Genomic DNA, 22,588 nt, shown 5'->3' with positions numbered 1-22,588 from the left:
CAGCTAGAGCTTCTGCAGCTTTTGGAATTGTTTCCAGAGTGCTGTGCAAACAAGCTATTAGAAAAAAAAATCAACAATCTCAAACCAAGAACGTCTTCATAAAGTGAACATTTATAAGCTGATTGTACAAATGGCTCTGTGTCCTTTGCTAAATGAAATATAAAGCGCTTTTGATTGCAGTGAGCTTCACTGACAGATTATTTCCTACCTGCCAGTGTCCTCTGTCTAGTCCTACCCCCCAGTCCTATCCCCTGCAGCAGAAATAGGAACAATAAGGTTTTTATGAGATAATAAGGTTTTATGGTTTTTCTTTTGGTTCCAGAAGTCAAAGTGTGCTCTAAGAGTGCCAAACACTCAGGTGTTTGCTACAACCACCCCACGTATTTCACCAAGTGTATTCATCAAACACTGTTTTTGGGAAGGCTTCTGGAGAGAGAACAGATAAGGAGAGAGAAAACATTGGGTCGCATTGTAAACTGCTTTAATTCCACCTCAGACTGCATCTCTTCAGCACTGAAAGTCTGACACCTCTGAAGAATAAGACACTAATTAGGCAGCTGCAGAAACACAGCCAATAGGAAACACAATGCACCAAGGACATACAGGGAAATTAGGCCAGAAGAGTTTAGCTCAAAATACATAAAAACTGGAGGCTGTTCAGAATAAATAATGATGCTTTAAAATAGCCTCCAAACTAGCTCAAGCGGAAGAGGATATTTTCTGCTGTGCTTATAGTTGTGTGGATCAGGAATACAGCAGCCGAATTACACCAATTGAACCAGTACCTCACTGGACTCTGCTTTCTGCATTTATTTTTGATTCTAGGATAACTGTAACAATGATCTATCTGTTCTCTGCGAGTGAGATCATTACAATTACGCCTTTTCCCCTTGGACCTGCAGCAAAGACTACAAAAGAGACTGAATTCATGGAAACAAGAAACTAACCTTCGTCGCTTTGCCAGCCTAAAACTGAAGGCGACCAAACTTCCTACAGCACATCTGTGCAGTCCAGCAATCATTCAGCATTGTCACAAAAAACCCACAGCACTTACAGTGAAGGAACAACTTCTGGTAAGAGCTTCAGGGAGTAAAACTATTGCTTGTGAACCATGAGTGTGCAGAGAAAAGCACGGGTTTGGATTAGAACAGGATCTCAGTGGTTAAGATCCAAAAAGTCCCCAGGCTCATCACCACTGTAAAACCTCACTGCATCAGTCACTGGCAAGTTCTAGTTGATTAATTTGTTTATGGTTTTCTTTGGGCCAGCGTCAACGATGTCATCTGTGTATGAAGATTCGGTCTGTGAGAGTCCCTCTTCTAAACCCAGAATGGAAACCAACTTTTTGCCAGGTAAGGTCACGATGCTCCAGCAGCTTTCCATTCTTTGGTCAAAGGAGAGGTCTGTGTTCATACTCTTCTGCCCATGATCAGATAAGACAGGCTCTCAAAAGCTTCAGTAAATGTCCTGCCTGAGAAAAACAGCGAGCAAAGACTTCAGTCAGTGAGGTTAGGATATGGGAAGAGAGAATGCAAGGGAATGCGGGTCTTGGCTCTGCCATCAACAGATCCTGAGAAGGGCAAAGGAATTAATGTTCTCTCTGAAAGATCTCCTAGCACAGCCAAGATCGGAGGTCTTTACTCCATTTTTGCTTGATCTCTCAGATCCTAATTTGAGCTTGAGCATCTATCAAAGTTGATTTTCATGAAATCATGAAGCCAAGCACCTCCTTGCACAGAGGCGAACAATGTTCTGCTCTCCAGACTCAGGCCTGACTAAAGTTTTCCTATTTTACAAATTAACTGTTGTCAGGTTTTGACAACTAACTGACTGAGATCTTATGCCTGTATTACTTATGTCTTATACTCACCCCATTGCCTCTCCTGAGAGGACAGTGTGCCTGACAGTAACAAGAGATGGAGGAAACCCAGTTGGTATTTAGCATACTGGAGCTTCTAATCTTGGACGAAGTTTGTTAAATGCTAGCATTAAACATTAAAGTAAGCAGTCAACCAGAAGCCAACTCAAGAGATGTGTTGCCACAATGCAGCAGATCAGAGTCCCTGACATTTTGCTTCGCATCTTCTACATTTTTGTCCACTTCTTGCAGAATTGCCAGAAGAGAATGAAGAATGGAAATGGAAAAATCCATTTACAGTTCCTCCAGACATCGATATTTTCACACTAAGGAACAAGGAAAGAAAAAAGGCCAAGGCAGTATGTATACATGATGCTTTACATATGTATGTACATAAGGAGCCCACTAGGGCAGGCAACCAACCAGCATAAAATCAGGCCAAGTTTTACTGCGTGAGAAAAACAATACCTGCTAAGTCCAGCTCAGATTCCCTCTTGTCAGCTACAGGTTCACTGAGATCCATGATGTGAGATGAACCTTACAGAGAGCAGTGTGAGCACAGACCTGCTAGTTGCTAGGTTTGCCACTCTCTCCAGCTCCTGGAGGAGATGCTTGCTAGTGCTGCTAGTGTTGATTATCCACAGAAAGTTTTGGTGCAAGGCCTCTTTCTTTCCAGTTCAACAGGCCTAGGAAGAAGGAACACATGGGTTTCATGATTTAAGTTTCCCTCCATCAAACAAGGAATTGCAACCCACCAGAGAGCTGAATCTCTGGAATGTCTCTTCCTTCCTTATTTGCACTGAGGATTTTCCCTGGGGCATGTGATCCAGACGCAGTGGGAAGTCACAGAGAGGTTATGGTGTCTCAGAGAGGTCTAAGTGCTGATGCAGTTGCAGAAGCCAAGAAGTGATGTGAAAGCAAGAGGTCTTTGTTACTAAATCACAAGGGGAAGCCTCCAAACAAGCTTAGGCAAGCCTCCTCAGCTGACTGATAATCTGATTTTAGCTTGGGCTCAAGGTCACTATGTAAGTACAGGGAAGGGCTTAGCAGGAAGGCCTCCGAGGATGTCTGCTGAGCGATGGATGTCCTCAGCCTAACCCATGCAGAGGGTGATGAATTACACACCTCAGCCCACCTGAACACTGAATGTGAGCAACGTTTCACCGTCCAGAGAGCTCTGGAGTGGGTCTCAAGAGACCCTCTCATCCCAGACTTGAGGGTTTACATCAGCAGGGTAGCTGCAAATTTCTAGACTGTGAATAACCACTTGATGTCACTAAAAAAAAAACACAGCAGACAAAACAGATTATCAATTTGTCCACATAACTGACTTCTTGCAGAAACGTGAAAGGATGAAGACCATGAAGCTTCATGAGAAAATGACTTGCTCTGCTGAAATCAAGGCAAAGGATAAAGAGCTCAGGAAAGCTTTGCAAAAGGAAGAGGAAAAAAGCATAAAAGAGGCAACAGATGAAGAGAGACTGAAAGCTCCTCAGGAGTGTCTTTCAGGGAAGATGCCCATTAAAAAAGGTAGAGAATGGTTGCTGCCTTTGTAGCAGTGCTGCTCAGCTGGAGAGAAGCCTAAATTAAAACTGAAAAAGGGGATGGGAGTGGCAGTTAGCTCCAGCTGACCTTGGTGTGCTCTCGTAAGCACAGTAGTTGTTTGCTTCACCTTGACAGCCCGCGTATGGCTGGGCTGTGTCTATCTCACACCTTTACATTTGCAGATGTCACACCACCACGGCAGCCTGGGTTCCAGCATCCCCTGTGGCTTTCACAATAGCTGGGAGCCCTGGGAGGTAGTGTAGAAAGTAAGCTGAGAGTTTGCAGGACCTTGTGTCATGGGGATGTTTTTACTAAGCTGCCCTAGAGCTGGATTTTAGTGGATATGAGCCTATGGTATTCTGCCTCTGACAGAGGAGTAGCTTTGCCACTAATGTCTAGAGAGCCAAATTTGATCTTTGTGAGGACAAGATTCTCCACTCCATTCTACCTGTTTTTACAGAAAATCCATTTGAAACCAATCCAAACCAATGTCAAAATGGTAATAGTCAGTTTCACTAGCTTCCATGCCAACCGCCTCCATGCTTACAGCTGCTGCCATACTCACTGCTCTTTGCACGACCGTATTTCTCCCTATAGTCTGATCCATTTTTTTGTCTTCATTTCAGATTATCCATTAGAAAAAGGGACTTTTCGTGACTACATAAATAACAGAAGAGAAGTATTTTTACTTGAGGTACTTGGTTTCTTTTAAGAATGTTACTCTCTGCTCATTTAATTATCCTTCAGTGTTGCCTTGGGTTTGTTTTCATGAGACCCATTGCCTAGAGGTGACATCAGACCTCATTAACTGATTGTCCAAGCCCTGCATTAAGGACACTTGCAACCTATAGACCATCAGTCCCCTAAGAAGTGAAACAGGTCATTCACATCACCCAGTGGCAGCCATCCAATTATTCCCCCCTTAATTTACAAAACGCACACATACATTGACCTTTTGGCTTTTGCTCTACTCATACTGTTTATCCCTGAGAGCCATTATGAAATCAAAATAATGTTGGAATATCCCCATTATTCATCTCTATTGTTGTGCTACAGCACTGCTGAATCACCTTTGTCACTGCTTTGTTGTGTTATTTCTGAAACATCTGTGTAGCTAGCTTGCACTAAGACGTGTCCTGGAATCATTACCCTCTGCCAACATCTATAAGGCAGTAATTTAGGCAAGAACAAAGCCAAACCAACACACCTTTAGTATCAACCAGTGACAGTGTTATCTTTTGGGTTCATTCCAGTATGCCATTGCAGTGAAGAGAGAAAAGATTGAGAAGATGGAGAACATAGCAAAGAAAGAGGAAAGAAAACTGGAAAAGGCTAAATATAACCTGGAGAAGGATATTGCCATGTTTGATGAGTTTCTGAAGGAGAACCATAGAAGCACAATTCAAGCCCAGAAAATGTAATGGAAGTTGAGGGAACCATCCGTGTAACTCTTTTGCATTGGACAAAGGAGGTTTATTGCTTGACATTCCCCAGAGGGTTTTGGCTCATACCCAATCTCAGATTCCCCGTGTCTGGGCTTTCCCAGAGTTACAGTCCTGGTAGCATTCTCCACACGTTCAATGAAAGAAAGGGAGGAACCAGTAGCTGGTGAATCCCCTCCTTACTGAAGCCTTCAATTTATCTGCAGTAAAGAATCCAACATTGTTCCCACCACTTCTCACAACACTTAAAACAGGCAGATTTTTCTTCCTAACCCCATCACAGAAGGAACAGTCCCCTAAGCAAAGCAAGCTGGGCACGTTGGCCCATTACACAAAGGCAGAGCAGCAACTGCTGCTTAGAAGCACCCTGGCCTGGAAGTGCTGCTGGGACCCCATGCTCCCTTTGCCAAGGCCGGGCCTTCAGGCAGTAGACAAACGTCACTGTCTTTACCTACAAGAAAAAGGTTTCTAGGGTTCCTCCTCATCTTTTTGTCTGCGTTACGTGCATCTCAGCTCACCACCTGCTTATGGCTAAACTGGCTCATGTTGCTGCTTTTTTCTCCAGTGCTGAAAAAGAATCTGAAGAGAAAGCAAAGAAAATAACAGAGATCGAGGCCATTGGCTCCCAAATAATGAGCCTCCAAAGGTAAAAATCGCACGCTATCCCTGCCTAGCCTTTACCAGCCCCTACAATGCAGAGAGGTTCACATTTATCTCTGTATCCATGAGGACATGAGCTCCCTGCCCCTTCTCTGGGTGTAGCCGACTGTCAAGAGCTAGGAAGAACCTGTTCAAACAGGGGCTTTCCTCCCTGCTAACAAACTGCTCACTTTTCCCACCCCAGTGATATAGCCATGTTTGAGGATAAGCTGCAAGAGTACAAGAGGTACAGAGACTTCCTCTATGAGATATCTCCAAAAGAATGGCAGGAGGAATATGAAAAAAAACGTGTAAAGCAGTTAAAAACAGCATCCAAAGATGACAAAGAAAGTGCCTCCCCTGCAAAGAAGGGTAAGTGCCATGGCATAGCTGTTCACTCCTCTCTGGGACAGCCCCGTGCTCCAAGTGTCCATCTCCCCTTGTGTCCAGGCAAGGGTCTGACCGTCAGGATGAACGTGAGTGCTGCAGATGAGCCAAGTTCTCCGCTGTCTAGAGAAAATTTGAACTCAAGTGTATCATGTAGGAAAAGACCACAGCATAAAAGCCTCCGCACAACAGAAAATCTGTAAGTACTTGACCAAACCAAACCAAATAAAACAAAATATATATAAAAAAAAAAAAACAACCCACAACAGACTTCAATAATACAGAGAGCACTCCACTGCTTGGGAGCTCGGTAGAGAGGAAGCCTACTCCTTGTTTGCTCTGAGCATTTCTAGATCTGGGTCTTACTGGAGCAAAACAACACATCGGATGTCCCAGTCCACCAGATGTGCAAGTTGTTCCTACCCCCACAGAGCTCCATCCTCAAATCCTCCACTGAGGTCCTGCCCCGTGAGTCTGGGCCTCAAGGTAGAAGCTGGGCACTGTCCTGGAGCAAAGCTTCTCTGCGCCCTGGTTGTGGCTGAGTTACTGGTTCCAGCTGTTGGCCACAGTCACCTGTTCAGTCATCAGTGGAGGTCCAAGGACATAGTAGACGTTGTATTCGCCATCTAATTTCACTAACAGGCCCCAGGCAGTAAGAGGCATCCATACCATAGGCAGGGCCACCCCTCACACAAACCTGCTGCCATTACCGGGCTGCTGCCGCATGGAGACAGCTCCTATCAACCCCTGGACAGCCCACAGACAAGAGGGACCAAACTTGTGGATGCCCCAGGGGCTATTCAGCAACAAACAGTCCCTAAAGAAATGGCCAGCTGCCTGCAGCCGGAGCCAGTGGCTGCTTGCAGGTGTCAGCACTGGCTGCTTGCCATGCTCACGGGGTATTACCAGGGTCTCCTCGGAGCTGTTGTTCTTCTACAGGCCTGATAACACAAAATACTTTTTTTCAGAAATTCATCAGAGGATCAAGAGAGTGAAATCTGCTCGGATGAAGATGAGGTCAGTAGCCTTATTCTGAAGTATTTAACTTTGTCCTGTGGCATGCAGGACTTCCCTCACTTCATTTTCTGTGGGGTTGAGATGTCACTGAGGCCAATAACCATATGTTTATATGTTTAGGAATATTCATGATGTTATTTCACGTATCTAAGTTTACTTTTCCTCCTTTTTTTCCAAAACCCTACCATCACTTTGAGGCTCCCCTATCCTGCAACAAGATATGACCAAGAGAGGAAGAGCTGAGATTAGTTTTCATTTTACATGTTATTTAGGCAGCATTTTTATAGAAAAAGAATACCTTTTTCAAGACTGACTGATGCTGTTAAATAACACGTGCAAGCTTTAGGGCACCCTCTTCCAGTCTCAAATCAAAGCAGCAGAACAAAGATGAACTAAGGACAAAGGCTCCAGGTTTATGTGGTTATGTTTACATGAGCAGAGAAAGAGCAGCTGGGGTCAGGAGTACAAGTGAGGCCCTTACCTTGCTTGTACCCTTACTGCAACCCTACACGTGCAGTTATTTATAGATGTTTGGAGATACTTGATGTATATGTAGACATATCTATAGATATGTGATTAATAGCACCCACGCATAACTGAGACCTACAATTCACTCCTTGTGAGACCTCGAGGCCCTTTGCTTCTCCACCTTTCAATTCGCAATAACGCTGCTTTTCTGAAGCAAACCATCTCTTTTCTTTACAACACAATTTTTAATTTTATCTTTAATTATCCTCACTCTGCATGCTGTGCAGTTTGCAAGGCAACATCCCAGCACCTACAGCAGGCAACCCAAGCTGCAGACCAGCCCTTATGCAGCTCAGTGTAGACGAGAGCAAAATGTTATTGCATGTTCTCCATTCCAGAAGCCCGAGCTGTATTTTACTGACCCCCAACAACTTCTGTCTGTTCTTATGGAGATGGAGAAACAGAACTTCTCCTACCTCTGCAATTACCTCGACAACGAGAGAAAAAAGAGTGAGCTCAAACAAACCTCTGCCAACATGCAAAAAAAGAAGTGAGTGTGGTCCTGTGGTGAGTGGTGGGTAGGTGGTCCCTACGCCCCAACTTTCAAACAATCCTTTGAGTTGGAAGGGACCCCTAGAGGCCATCAGTCCAACCCCTGCAATGCACAGGGACACCCACAGCTCCATCAGGAGCTCAGAGCCCACCCAGCCTGACCTTGGCTGTCTCCAGGAACAAAGCACCCACCACCTCACTGGGCAGCCTGTGCCAGTGCCTCACTGCCCTCATCATAAAACCCTTTTTCCTTATCCAGAAGCAGTCTACTCACACCCCGGTATGCAGCCCTGAAGGCACAGGCTGGGGAGCAGATGCATGTGTAGCATTCTGCAGGGGTTATGTAAGCCAGGAAGGATGGTTTAATTGTCCTAAGAAAAGATCAAAGGCAGAAACGAGGCTTGTCCTCAGAGATCCAGGCCAGCACCTGTTTTGACTCAAACCCTCCGTAGAGGAAGGCAGCAGAAACCCAAGTGCGATTGCATCATAGTATTACTACGGCAGGTAGACACACCTGTACTCCTTTGAAGTGCCTCTCATTTGGAGTGAGTGCTTTTAAACGGAATCTGCTTCCCGCACTGACTCGTCACGAAACCTAGAGCGTTATTTAGCTGTGCTCCTTCTCCCCCCAGCACGCAGTGATGCTACCCCAGAAAAACCCAAGCCCCCTCTGCTCTCCGAGCCGAGGTGCGAGTCGCCCGGAGATGGAGCGTAGTGATGCTTCCACCTACCGGCAGCAGCAGGGACAACCTGGGTGGAAGCAGCACAGGGACGTTTTCTCTTCTGGCCTAGGGATCAGGAGCAGGCAGAGCTGAAGGAGGCTTTGCTCACCATGAGATCCACTGTCACCAAATTGGAAGAGAGAATGGCAGACCTGAAGCTCAGAGTTGAGGAGTTTTCCTCTCACAAATCTGATGTCCAGGTACCCCCTGAGGTCATGGCAAAGAGGGATAGCACAGCAATGAGCTGCTCCTTACCAGCAGCCATCGCCATCCTGGGGCCAAGCACCAGGCAGGACCCAGCTGGTGCATCTCACCGTATCTCCTCTTTTTTCCAGGATGATATGCTTGCGAGCTTGGCAACAAAGGTGCAGGAGGTCTACGGTCACTGCGCTGGGAAAAGTAAGGAAGGCATGAAGACGGAGGAGATGCTAGCGGTGATAGAAAAAGAGCTCATCAATTTACTGGACAACATGGAGAGAGTTCCACCAGCAAAGATAGCAGAGATCAAAAAAGCCAGAAAGAGAGAACTGAGAATGAGGTAAGACCTCCTAGAAACAGGGCCTCTATTTTAAACTGCTGACAATCAAGATCAAAGCCCCTGAAATAGACAATTTTGTCAGATCAGCCTAGGAAACGTTAACAGTCATCCGAAAGCCCAGGGGACCTCCACGTCCCAATTTAGCCCTCTGACAGCTTCACACTCCTATAGGGCTTGCAATTCCCTATCAGCAAGCAGCAGCCCAGAGCTGCATGAGGACAGGCAGGGAAGGTGCCTGAATCCTGAACGGGAGGGCAAGATCTGAAAGAAGAGAACATCTTCTGTGCAAACTCAGTGAGAACTGTAGTTTTAAGAAGGCAGATTGAATTAATACTATTTGAACTGACCAAACACAAAATGTCTCCTCTGTTTAAGTACATAGGGCTCCTGTGAGCAATGCCAGCTTTCACATTTCTTCTACAGACCTCTGTAGTTTAAATTGTGCTTTTTAATTAAAATAGGAGCCAATTAGCACAACAAATCTATGTTCCTAGACATTGTGATCGGCTCAGTTACACACGTGGAAGTTCCCTTGCAAGCAGCAAAGATATAACTGGGGAGCTGACTGTGTTTAGCCATCTCCTGGAGAATCAGACTCATTGCAAGAAAAGTAGTTAGAGAATGTAAAGCCAAAGTGACATTTCCCTTCTACTTCTGAGCCTTTCTTCACCTTTATGGTAGAAAGGATGTGACACTTCCAGCCAAGGTCAGGCTGGACAGGCTCTGAGCACCTGGTGGAGCTGATAATTGCAGGGGGGGATGGACTGATGGCCCCTACGAGTCCCTTCCAATTTAAAAGATTCCATGATTCAATGAAGTGAGACACACTTATCCTGCTCCGGGGATAAGAATCTGGGAAGGAATCTGACTGAACCTCCCTCCAAAAGTCTAAACACGCAGAACAGAAACCTTCCAAGAGCACTTAAAACCCAGCATCATCTGCGTCCAAAGCCCTGTGGTCTCACAGCATCAGACAAGGAATGGGTCGAGATCAGGTCTGTTTAGCCGTGCAGATTTCAACCACCTTTTTCTGCTCCCTTCAAAAGGATGAAAGAGGAAAAGCAACAACAGCAGAAGAAGCTGCGGGAAGAGAGGTTGCAGCGGGCCCTGGAAAGAGCACAGGCAATCGCACAGAAAAGGGTAAGCACAGGGATGCAGAGGAACACACCTCAGCTCTGGATGCTGCTTCAGGGAAGGTGGGCACCCCAACACCGGGCATCAAAGGGGGGAGGGAAAACAGCCAGCGAGGGCACGGCTCCCAGCAGCCAGGGATCCCTACAGCACGCGTGGGTCAGGGTGCTGCTCTATAAACACACGTGCTGCCTCTTCCTCTGCAGACCAGCAGAAGGCTGATGATCCGCTCCAGCCTACCCGCCAGGAAGGAAAAGGAAAAAGAAAAAGAAAAGGAAAAGGAAGAGGAAAAGGAGAAGGAAAAGGAAAAGGAAAAGGAAAAGCACAGCCAAGAACAACAGGAGGAGGAAGAATTCCTGTATTATTTCACTTGACAGCACGGGGTTGGTATCACTCGAGGAAAAGGTTTTTGTAGCTCCACAGTCTGAGCCTGGGCTACTTGCAGTGCAGGAACTCGTTAGTCCCGTGAAACTGCTCCTACCCAAGACCCAAAGGAAAGGAGCCAGCATCAGCAACCACTTACTGATTGTTTTTCTTAACTAAGGAAATAAATAAACTCTTGTTTTGCTTCTTCAGCTCCTGCTAGCAACGTTGCCTTTCTCCTTTGCTTGTTGACACAAATAGCTCTGTCCCTACAAACCTGACCAGTGTCCTGGGTAACAATTTTGCCACAGCACAACTAAGACAAGTACTGACCAGACATTTATTACAACCACAAATCTGAACAACTACAAAATGAAGCCTCTGCCTTAATCTGAAGGACAGACTCCAGTAGTGCGAAGATACAAGGAAAAAAAACAAGCTCTACAGCAACCAAGCCACTGGCTGTTACTCAGGAGCAATCATAGAAAGAACAATACTCAGTGACAAACAGGCCATAAAAAAAAAAAGCTTTATTAACCCTTTTGCACCAGTAGTTCTTCGGGCATCCATTGCCAGCAATGGACTTCAAGCCAAGTGATCCAATTGTCGGCCCCGAAGAGGTTAGCACTTTACATTCATTTACAAAGCTGAGTGAGGTACACTTCCAGAAATAGAAAGATTAAGTTGCAAGTCCCATAAAAAGATGGAGTGCTCCTTGGCCACTGTATTAGATTAAGAACTGGTATGGTCCGTGAGAACAGAATAACACAGGCGTTGGGAGCTCGAGGAGTCTCAGCTTTCACGCACAGCACGGTGAGCAAGAATCAGCAGTCCCTTCAGCACGACTCCTCCTCAACCTCCCTACCTCCCAGGAGAGGATTCAACACTGTGGTCACAGCCATCCAGCAGATCTTCCCCCACCAGTCAGTCTGGTTTGGAAACCCCACCCGAGAGGGGAACCAGAGTCCCTGGACTTGAGCTGTAAACTCTGGATGAAAGGAACAGAGAGACCTCAGTGCTCAGATAGTTAAACAAAAGATAGAAAAATAAAACTGGTTCAACCAGAGGATAAAATACTGTCTAGAAATTGGGATCTGAACTTGAATGTAACCTGTATAACTCTTTATTTCCTTCCCCCGTTCAGTCATCAACCAAAAAAAAGCATTTTTCTGGACACATACATAGCTCAAAAGGCACAGGAAGTAAAAGCCATTCTGAATGACTTTGTGTGAATTCAACATCAATATAACTGTAAAATAAATAAATATGTGCAAGATTAGAAAGATCACAATGCTCTTCTGCACAACATCTTATTTTGCAAAAAATATACACATACGTGCATACACACACCCCACTGAGAATGAAAAAAACATTAAGCACACGCTTTTATCAAAGTCCTATATGACATCTTATAGGCATTCAGTAAACCAGCATGAGAAACCTTTGAATTACCACCTTAAAACGTAACCAAAGGGTGCTTTTATTTTCCCCCCTGTACAACACTATACTTAAGTTGTCTGCAGTCCTGAAAAGTTCAGTACATCCAACCTCTTCCTCCACCCTCCAGCACAAACTGCAGTTCTCCAGTGGGGCAGGCCTCACTAACAGCTCTTCTTCCCCCTCCCATGAAATTCTACCAACTGCATCTTCTGGAAGCCAGCCGGAAACTCCACGCGCGTGTGATACTCTGGGACAGGGGTAAAGAACAAGTGTTGACAACGTTCAAACAAGGAGATAAAACACAAAACTAAGAAAGCAGCAGCCAGTTTACGAGCAACTTGGCAGCAGTTCGTAGGCGACACGATCAAGGTGCTTACGTTGACGTGACGGTCAAAATCCGCCCCAAGAAAGGGAGCATGGAGATGAGGCCAACCTCTCCCAAGCACTGTTGGAGTCGGAGCTCGTCGCTCACACCGAGCACAGTTCTATTGCGTTTCTCTTTCAGTTTTGCTGGAAGAATTCAGCAGATTATTTGGGGCAGGGGAACCAGGAAAAGGAGAAACTCAACATGAGCAACCAACTGAATCACAGCTAAGCTAACGTTTAGAATCTAGCTTGCTACAACAAAAACTTGCCAACGTTGCGTTGCCGTGGGGCATTAGCTTCATTCCAGTTCTCTGCCAAAACAACGTGTGCGCACGTGCGTGTGTGTGTGTGTGAAATAACTGTAAATCTTAGGAATAATGAAGTTGGAGCTATCGTAGGCAGGATCATCAATTTCTGTTAGCTGTAGAACACTTGCTTTCCCGTGAAAGCGGTCCTCAGTTTGAAGTTTAATCGGGTTCTTCTCCCTGAAACAACACTGTACAGCAGCCTGCCTCGGGCTGTGACCATCAGGCAGATGGGTTTTACTGCGCAGGCACGTCGAGGAGGACTTACACCTTAAGAAAACCTTTCAGCTGGAACTGTCTTTAGCACAACCATGGTCCAGTACTCCTAGTTCTCCTGCTTTCCTCAGAAAAAGACCCTCAGAGTTATCTCATTTTGCCGAGATGTGATTGATTGCCTGATTTTCTGTCCTTAACAACGGTCACTCCAGGTCCTGTAAGTTTATTGTGCTTCCAGTGAACTGAGAGTTATCAGAACCTGCATCGTCTTCAGTGGAATTGTGTGGCTCCTGTTAAAGCAAACAGACAGCAGACAAGTTCAGTGCTTTCACCTCTTAATGCTGATCAGTAAGAACATCCTGACGCTTACCCAAGATCAGGGAAACGCTCTGAGTTGGCTGAATTGTCCCCCAAAGCTTTCTGACTTTGGAGACCCACTCAGACACTGCTCTTCTGGTTTTCTTCATCTAACTGCCACTCCCACATAGACACCTCTTTGACATCTAGGATCAAGGTTCTGTCTCCTCCCCTTCCCTTTCCCTCAGTCTGTTATGGACTTATCAGCTCTGATACTCTCTCCTGACCTGCTCATACCTGCAGGATAGGATAAGGATAACGAGGATGGGACACTCCAATAATGAATGCGTATTACCCACTAACAGAGGCAGAAAAACAACCACCTGTGACGTGCCAAAGGTCAGTAACACACACAAGGTAAGCCCTGCAGTGCACTTCTCTGCTTCCTGCTAGTGAAACTGAACTCCTAACAGAAAACAAAGCGTTTCCATTAGGCAGAACAACAGTGTTCAGAATAAACTATCTGCTCTTCAAGCGAGGCCATAAAACCCAGCAGCTCTGACATGCTGTACCTGAAGTATGTGAACAGGTAAATCCACTGTAAGCTGAGAATGTGATGAGGAGGACTGAGAGCTCAGCTGAAAGGGCAAATCTCCCTCTCCTGAGGGATCGTCCTGTGAAGGCAGAAATGGCACAATACAGTAAATTCCACTCAACCTCAGAGTCTTACATTGATAAAGCCACTGCACTGTACTGGCATAATGCCTAGATCCACACGGAGAAGTCCTCACTGCCACTCACATTCAAACCTCATTCAGTACACAGCCTACTGTTAGGCTGGAAAACTGGACAGATCTAAAAGGGAAGAAACAGTTCACCTTTCATTGAATTTAAGGCTCAGAAACATGCTACGAGTTTTACCATGCTGCACGAAGCTGGTACTTAACAGAAAAAGTTACACAGACACCCACCAGACAGAGAGGAAGAACTCTCCCCCACTGCTTCTTCTGTACCAAACCTTGTAAGGAATAAAGCTGAATGAACTTCTCTCTCTGGATACTACACAGATAGGCACCAGGCTAAAAATGTACTGCTCAACACACTCCACTCACCAGTCCACACAGATTATCGGGTACTTCTAGACAAAGAAATCTTAAGCTTTATTCCAGCTGTTAAGAGGAAAATAAGTTTCAGCTGAAATTTCATTTTGCAGGATTCTTTTCACATCACTCTTTGTGACCCTTGTATATGGAAGAGATGGGACAACGTAAGACTTTCAGTGGAAAGAGGGGAGAGGAGTAGAGCAGGCACACCGTCAGCAAAGAGAGAGACTGGAGGAAGAAGTCCAGCCCAAGAAGATGAACACAGTGCCCTCTGCAGTTACAGCACCCATACGATCCAGGCTGGACTGAAAATATCAGAGCTAGCAAAATAAAAATGCCTTATCCCTTTCCACAGTCCATTGGTTCTAGTCCCAGCAGTTGCATGACTGAACCAGTTCTGTTTTGAGGCTTTCCCAGACCTCTCTGAAGTCACTTTTCTTATCAACTTCCCATGAAAGTGTGGGCAAGTGCCCTGATGAACAGAGTACGCACTGCAGATCTCAGGTTCCCATCCAGAGGAGGGCACGATGTTTCAATTGTTCTACAGATGAGCAACAGAGAGAGTATGTTTCCTCCACTCAGTTCTCACCTGAAGCAGCTGAATTTGCACATACTGTGCTCCCGTGGCAGGATCCCTTATGGTCAGCCCTCCGTTTGGCAGGACAGCGTTGCCACCCAGCCGAGCACCAGGAGCAGATGATGAGAAATGGGTGGGGCTTACTTTACCGCCCTTGTTTTTCCTCTGACCAGAGCCAGATGTCCCTTAAACAGACAAGTAAATAAATAAAAGATGGTCAGAAGCAACTTGCTGAAGTTTCTTGCTCTTGTTTTTCAATTTGACTCAGCTCGTTTACCCTGTGCCACTAATGGCACTAGGTGGGAAATGCCTGGAACAGTAAGCACCACCTGACAGCTGAAAGGCCAGACAGCCACCAGCCCACCAAGCTGGAAACTGCAAGCAAGGAAACTGCATTTTCTATCTTTCATTTTGCTGTTTGAGAAGTTACGTACATCATTCTTTCAAATCACAAATAGAAGATAGCAATAATAAATCATAATGAAGCTCATCGACTTCCAGAAGGAAATGTAAGAAGCGGTGTCATCCTGTCCTTCACATCGCAAGCTGAAAGCCAGCGAGCTAATCAAAAACCAGAGTAATGGATACAATCCCTGTCACCTGTTTGTCTGCTTTTTTAATCTACAGGGAATAAAAGCCTCAGGTAAGTTCATTTTAAAAAACAAACTTCCCCCTGCGGTGCTTATTCAGCCTAGTTTAAGTAATGAGAAACCCAAGACCTCCAGTCACTGCGAGAATCACGTTGTGGCATTAAGGCTGGTGAGAAGTTGACTACCAGGAGAGCAGAGTAAGGAAAGAAGCAGGAGCTTTCTGAGCCTGTTATAGAAACAGGTGCAGATTTGGCACAGATATCTGTACAAACAAGCGTGCCAACACTGGACACATGCACGTGTTTCATGACACAAGCACAGTTAGAGCTAAGCTTCTTAAAGCAGCTCTCTTTCTGCGTGATGTCTCCCTGAACCAGGCAACATGAATGGGCACAGATTATAGAAGGAACAGTGTGTCACAGTGCTCAATTCAGAATTAGTCTCTCTACTTACCTTAAAAATTAAAAATTATTATTATTAAAAATAAAAACCTTCCCTTCTACAGAGCTAGCAGTTAAAAGAGGCAGCAAGAACTGAACCATATATAAAAAACAGAACAGATTTCACACCACAGCACCAAGGGGCAGATGTAGTTCAAACAGCTGAGTTTGTGCCCAAGCCAAGTGAGCCACGGACCACATCTCACCCCACGAATCCACATCAGACAGCTTTTACTTCTTAAGAGAAGGGCAACACATCTGGAACAGTGGCCTGCTTTCTACAAGGCTTCAACGTAACAGAAAGGTTTGAGTATTTCTACAGAAGCGAAGAAATAAATAGGAAATAAATTCCTTAACTCTGCATAGACATTGAAGCAAAGCAAATCCAGCTGATCTGGATTTGAATGAAAAACACAAACAATGGAAAGCAAAACAACCTTTTTTTGTTTGCTTTAATACCCAAAATCAGTAGATGAGGGGACAGAGGGATGGTACCTTTGTAACAACCACACAACACACACACAAGATTTCTTTACAAGCTTGCTATGAATTTGGTGTTCCACAGTTAACGTGCACTCCACGTGCATCATTAAGCACCAATAAATGGATGGGGTACTTAAAAGCATACTCAGATACCTGCTGCAATTTCATTGCCAATCCCTTATACAATTCTGTTTAGGGCATTTAACATGATGTCTTCTCACCTGTGCTGCTCCCATTCCCTTTTTGTTTTCTCTTCTTGGCTAGCTGAATGGCTCTGTAGTCTGTTCTTGCAGATCCACTGCTCTCCTAAGTTGAAAAGAAAAAAAAAAAAAAGAGGGGAAAAAAAAAGAAGAAAAAAAAAGCCAAGAAAGGCAAAGATTTTGAATGCAAGAACAAGCCAAGACAGTGAAACCAGACTGATGAGTTCCCAGTTGTGGTTATCTTATATTGCAAACACTGAATTCTAGTTCCCCATACTCTTCTGCTTAGTTGCAGCGAGTTCCCTGTATTTAATATCTGGAGTTCAACACAAAAGGAAGTTATCTCCATAATTATGAGCAGTCAGATTTTAATAGGGTAAACATCGCAACAGAAGGAACACTTCATGCTGTAAACAAACAGGCCTCCAACAACATAATGAAGCAAAAAGGGAAGAGTATTGAAACAGCTACGGGAATGAAGACTGAGGAGAAAACGTTTCAGTTACTCTCCCAACCCAAAACCTTTCCCTGTATCTAAGGAACACGAGATACCGCATCTTCTCGGCCTTGGGTTTTCTTGTAAATCCCATTTCATCCTCAGGTAAATGGACAGTTGCCTTCTAAAACCCCTACTTTAAAGTTTTCCCCTCGCTCTCCCCAGCAGAACTCCAAGTTTTCTTAAGAGAACTCCACCACTCTGCAGCTACTTCTGACACCGCACTGCTCAACGTAACATCCTGCATCCTTCATCAAAAGGAAGCCGAAGCGCGTCACCTGCAGCAACCAAGAGAAAGGCCTGCCTACAGGGTGTGAGCAGCAGTGGATACCCCCAAGTGCAGGGTGTCTCAGTCATCTAAGGGTAAATGAATATAGCTACTGCGTACCAAAAACGAGCTGCCAGTCATTGTGCTAAGATCCATTTCTTTCTGAGCGCTGTAGCTTCCTGGAGGGTTGGAGAAAACAAACTGAGTCACTACTTTGCTGCCCTCTTGCTGACCAACAACATCCGAGCTGGGAAGCAAATTCCGTTCCATTTTAGTTGGCGTCAGTAACTCAGGCACATTGGTATCACCAAGGCTGCTAGAAGGAGTCAAAGTGGCTGTGTCAACTGTTAAATTATTGCTGGATGTCAAACCGTGCACGTCCTGACCGGGATTCCTCACTGACAGCGACGCTAGTGAACCCAAGGCTTCTGCATTGACAGTCTGTACATCATCCAAATTTAAAGTGCTTTGCTGCAGAACTGTTGCCCCAGTTCCCAGCAAGAGAGAACTGTCCAGGCCCTGTGGCATATCACTGCTGGCCACCAGTATCAAGGGGTCAACTGCCTGGCTTAAGGAACTGCTACTGACAGGCAGGTTTCCTCCGAGAGTCGAGCCCACTGAGGCAACATCTATGGTGACAATTCCAGAGTTCACTAACGCCATGTCTGTCGAGATCCCCGAGTTGTTGGTGGACACGTTGGAGAAGAGGGAAACGAGGTCTATGTTGCTGAGGTCGCTGTGTCCCGGGCTGGTGAGCTCACTGCTGGGTGTGAGGGAGCTGGTCGCTTCGAGCTGCGTTAGGAGATCTGCAACAGAATGCAGTTTGAACATTTTTAATTGCTGGGAGAAAGAAGAAAACGGTCTGAGTCACCAAGAGGAGGAGTGGTGAAAAGGTAAGAACGATCCAGTAGGGCACTGCGTGCTCTTAGGGAACACAATGAAGGTAACGACAGCAACAGCACACTAAACTCAACTTTTCAGACAGGGGTTGGTTATAAAACAGAGCTTTGATCAGACATCACGGGTGAAAGAATATGAATGACGAGAGGAAGAAACTTTTAGAGACACCACACCTCAAAGAGTTTGAAACACATCCCATACCTGGGCTGAAGTTGTGCTGTTTGACCATGTGCGTCTTCATGCTGTGCTTGGAAGTGAACAACTTATTACAGCTCGATACAGGGCAGCGGGTCTTCAGTGAGTCCACGTCCTGAAGGTGTTTCTTGGAGTGAATGTACAGACTACTCCGTGCTGAGAACTTTGCACAACAGCCTGCAAGAAGACACAGATGGCTTCAAAGACTCACCTAGTTTCAGCCTGACGTTCAGGCTCAGTGTCTTTACAAATCACAACAGCGCTGCAGAACAATCTGATGATCTCTAGCATCTGTTTTAACACAAGAGATGAACAGTACCTTCCACTGGACACTCAAAAGGCTTTGTACCAAGGTGGGTGATGCTGTGGCCTTTCAAGTGCTCTGCTCTTGTGAAGGACTTCCCACAGCCTTCTACCGGGCACGTAAACCTCCTGTCGTCTTCGTGCTTCCTACAAAGGAAGAGAATCACCATCAGCATCCACCGCTCGACCACAGGAAGGAAAAAGAAAACCTAACCAACAGCAAGTGACTCAGAACAGAGAGCACAGTCTGAAGGCACTACCTCTTGTGTCGCAGCAGCTTGGACATGCTGGTGAAAGACCAACCACAGCCTTCGAAGTCGCAGATAAAAGGCCTTTCACCTTAAGCAAAGAAAGGTCACGTTAAGAAGAGCAAACCAAGCACTGGTATTAGATAAAGAGAACCCCAACGCTGCTTAAATTCAACAATCTTAAGCCTACACGACTCAACCACCACCCCAGGTAAATCACACACAAGCGGTGACGCCTGCTCCTCTCAAATATTTTTGCTGACTCCCAACAGCCCACACCATCCCTCCCCCGTCCACGTCTTCCAGCCCTCCCAGCAAACCAAACTCCACCGTTCGCTGCCCACCCTCTGTGTGCCCTCCCCAGGTACACGCTGCCCTCGTGCGTACCTGTGTGGCTCCTCATGTGAATTTTCAGCCGACATGCTTTGTCGTACTGCTTGTTACAGCCCGGGAACGAGCAGGAGAACTGCTCCTGCTCCCTGAAGTGGGCCCGGTTGTGGGAGAACAGCGCGCTCACTGTGATGAATGTCCTTTCACAGCCTGGGAAGAGACAGGGAGCAAACGGGGCACCAGGTTGGTAGGCCAGCGAGTTAGGAAGGATGCTTTCATACGGCCACAGAATTGAAGGGGTTGGAAGGGACCTCTAGAGATCATCTCGTCCAAATCCCCACCAACGCGGGCTACCTAGACATCATTAAGGTTGAGAAAGACCTCTTAGATCAAATCCAATCCATCACCCTCCCCAGAACCACGTCCCTCAGTGCCACATCTCCCGAACACCTCCAGGGACGGTGGTGGGCAGCTGTGCCAACGCATTACCGCTCTCTGCGAGAAGGAAGTTTTCCTAACATCCCTCCTCAGCGCTCCACCCGGACACAGTCAAGCAGCACAGCCCCGAGTTGCTCTCAGGGATTACAATCGCTCGGACAAATCGGGCAACCAAAGCAGCATCAGGCGTGCGGCACCACCACCGCGTCCCAACAGCACCCCAAGATCCCACACCTCCCCAAGCTGGTGTAGGCAAAGCATCAGGGAGAGGGGGGAGGCTCCAAAGGGACGAGCAGCGAGCAGAGTCGGGGGAAAGAGCTTACAGGGAAAGCCGTGACGGGGAGGACGGGCACCCCGCGGGCCGCGCTTACCGGGGAAGTCGCAGCGGTACGGGCGCTCGGGCTCCAGGTGGCTGCGGCGGCTGTGGGCGGCGAGGCGGGCGGCGCTGGGGAAGCGTTGTCCGCACGCCTCGCATTTGTGCGCCGCCTCCTGCTCGTGGGCGCGGCTGTGTGCCCGCAGGTTGTACACGGTGGTGAAGCGCTTGGAGCAGCCGGGCGCGGCGCAGGCGAAGGGCCGCAGTTTGTCGTGCGAGTGCAGGTGCCGCCGCAGCTTGTAAGCCGTGGCGAAGGACCAGGCGCAGCCCGGCACCGGGCAGCAGAAAGGCCGAGCCGCGGCAGCCGGAGACCCGCGGCCGTCGTCCCCTCCGTGCGCCGTGAGGCGGTGCAGCCGCAGCTGCTGCTTGCGGGGGAAGGCCTCCCCGCAGCGCGGCTCGGGGCAGGGGAAGGCCGGCGGGGAGCGCGGCCTCGGGACGCCCGGAGGGGGCTCCGCGGAGGGCGGAGGCGGCGGGGCCGTGCCCGCGGTGTGCTCGGTGCCCGCGGTGTGCTCGGCGCCGGGCCCCAGCGTCAGCACGCCGTTCTCGATGCGCACCACCAGGCTCTGGTTGTTGATGGTGATGGTCCCCGAGAAGGAGCCGTCCTCCGCGCCGCCGTCCCCATCGCCGTCGCGGGGCGGCGGGGGAGGAGGAGGAGGAGGAGGAGGAGGCGGAGGAGGAGGCGGCGGTGGAGGAAGCGGCGGTGCGGAGCCGGGGCCTTCCTCAGGCGGAGGGCTGGGCTGGGTTTGCCCCGCTTCCCCGCCGCCCGAGCCGGGCTCGGCGTTGCCGCGCACCACGTTGAGGACGAGCAGCAGCCCGTCGCCGTCGGGCGGGGGTTCCGCCGGCGGAGCGCCGGGGCTGAGCGCGGGGCCGGCGCCGGGCTCCGGCTTCTCCTCCACCAGCAGCACCGGGAAGCTCACGTAGAGGCCCGACGCGGCGCTGCTGCCGGCGGCGGCGGTGGAGGCCGCCGGGTCCCAGGCGGGCGGAGGCGGGGGGCGGCGCGGGGCGGCGGGGCCGCCATGTTGGGCGTCGGGCCGGGCCCGGGCCGCCTCCGCGGCGGGCAGCCCCTGCGTTTCCATCTTGGGGGTCCCTGTAGCAGTGGTTGAAACCGGAGCCGGGGGGCGGGGCCTGGCGCGGCCCGCGGGGAAACGCGGAACGGCGTCGGGCGGAGCGGAGCGGGAGGAGCCGGGGAAACCCGGAGTGCGGAACGACGGAGCGGGGTCGGGGGAAAGGGGACGGCTCCGGGCCGCGCGGTGCGGGGAAAGCAGAGGGCTTGAGGGTGCGGAGCTGTGATGGTAGGAGAGGAGGTCTGGTGGAGGGGTTGTGTTGAAATCCGGCAAACAGAATCCCTACGGATCCGGCTAAAGCGGAGACAGGCAGTGGACGAGTGCTCTTTATTCTCTGTTCTGGCTCTCCATTGTCGAGCTGAAGTTAAAACTAACCACGCTTGCGGTGCAAACCGGGCTCCGGCGGCTGCGGGACCTCGAGCGGTCCCAGTAGATGGTGCTGCGGGCAAACTGTTTTCCCGGAGCTGTCCTGCATCACATCGGGGACGGCAGCACGGAGCCGCGGGGTGCTGCTGCTCCCTGCTGTACGCACCGAGCTCCTCTCTGCAGTGCAAGCTGACCTCAGTCCCCCCCAGATCCCCCTTGCCGTCACAGCCCTGCTCGTGGCTGCTGCCGGTCCTCCCAGCCTCGCTGCAGAGGTGTGTGCTGCCTTTGCAGCCTTCCTGGGAAAAGCGGCCTGAAGTTGAGCCAGAGGAGGTTCAGCTTGGATGTTAGGAAAACTCGCTTCTTGTAAACAGCTGCACAGGGAGTGGTTGGGGTCACCGTCCCTGGAGGTGTTGAGCCGTGGCACTGAGGGATGTGGTTATGGGCATGGCGGGGCTGGGTTGGGGTCGCACTTGATATACTTAGTGGTTTTTCCAACCTTAATGGATGTGTGAAAAAAAAAAAAGGCCCGCCCAGGCCTTTATTGCTCAACCAGAAGGTGCAGCCCTGATGGTGGATGTGAAATGGACCTGTGCCAAGCTCCAAACCTCTCCTCAGAAATTTATCTCCTCTGTTATCGACTGTCTGGTCTGATACAGTGACTGCAGATGCATCATGCTTTGAAGGAGTCTGCTCTGTCTGTATTGAGGTTTTCCAGCACTGTGGTCATCTGTCCAGAAATGACATCAGCATCCCCGCAGGGCGAGGCAGAACAGCTGTCCATTCATAGACCCACTTTCTCTGCACAGAGCAGGAAAACAAGGAGGCTCAGCAGAGCTCAGGGAGCTTTTGCTCTGGCCTATGGCTTCATCCCAGCAGGCGATAACAGGTTACTGTTATCTCAGTGCTAAATAACACAAAGGTGGAGAAT

The 22,588-nt window shown here is 48.3% G+C and overlaps 2 protein-coding genes across 2 annotated transcripts; one reads left to right on the top strand and one right to left on the bottom strand.

Moving 5' to 3' along the window:
- Positions 1–946: 946 nt before the first annotated feature.
- On the top strand, positions 947–10,782 carry CFAP100 (cilia and flagella associated protein 100; the record flags this gene model as incomplete). The annotated part of the gene is made up of 15 exons (XM_065749685.1): positions 947–1,073; positions 1,269–1,352; positions 2,111–2,217; positions 3,199–3,388; positions 4,030–4,097; positions 4,657–4,820; positions 5,411–5,491; positions 5,690–5,856; positions 5,935–6,070; positions 6,840–6,888; positions 7,755–7,906; positions 8,701–8,830; positions 8,966–9,168; positions 10,215–10,308; positions 10,506–10,782. Coding segments are annotated over 15 exons (1,920 nt in total), but the record flags the coding sequence as incomplete, so codon positions are not given.
- A 2,090-nt stretch (positions 10,783–12,872) lies between these two features.
- ZXDC (ZXD family zinc finger C) lies at positions 12,873–21,401 on the bottom strand. Its single transcript, XM_065749729.1, has 10 exons — positions 20,229–21,401; positions 19,477–19,629; positions 19,102–19,180; positions 18,858–18,988; positions 18,545–18,715; positions 17,564–18,249; positions 16,701–16,785; positions 14,979–15,151; positions 13,859–13,960; positions 12,873–13,279 (listed from the first exon to the last, which is right to left on the bottom strand). Exons 1-10 carry the CDS (start codon positions 21,304–21,306, stop codon positions 13,193–13,195), a joined length of 2,745 nt encoding a protein of 914 aa, XP_065605801.1. The 5' UTR covers positions 21,307–21,401; the 3' UTR covers positions 12,873–13,192.
- Positions 21,402–22,588: the final 1,187 nt, after the last annotated feature.

This window comes from Cyrtonyx montezumae, unplaced genomic scaffold (genome assembly GCF_038088225.1).
Source record: "Cyrtonyx montezumae isolate F1298 unplaced genomic scaffold, pur_monq_1.0 scaffold_6, whole genome shotgun sequence".
Classification (NCBI taxonomy): Eukaryota; Metazoa; Chordata; class Aves; order Galliformes; family Odontophoridae; genus Cyrtonyx; species Cyrtonyx montezumae.
The sequence above is the reverse complement of the archived record's forward strand: the minus strand, read 5'-3'. Positions and strand labels throughout refer to the sequence as shown.

Excerpts from the sequence above, each read along its gene's own strand:
- ZXDC (XM_065749729.1), bottom strand. The coding sequence starts at position 21,306 with ATGGAAACGCAGGGGCTGCCCGCCGCGGAGGCGGCCCGGGCCCGGCCC. Across the intron at positions 19,630-20,228 it reads GTACCGCTGCGACTTCCCCG|GCTGTGAAAGGACATTCATC; the intron begins GTAAGCGCGGCC and ends GTCTCTTCCCAG. Across the intron at positions 15,152-16,700 it reads AGGGAATGGGAGCAGCACAG|GGACATCTGGCTCTGGTCAG; the intron begins GTGAGAAGACAT and ends TGTCTGTTTAAG.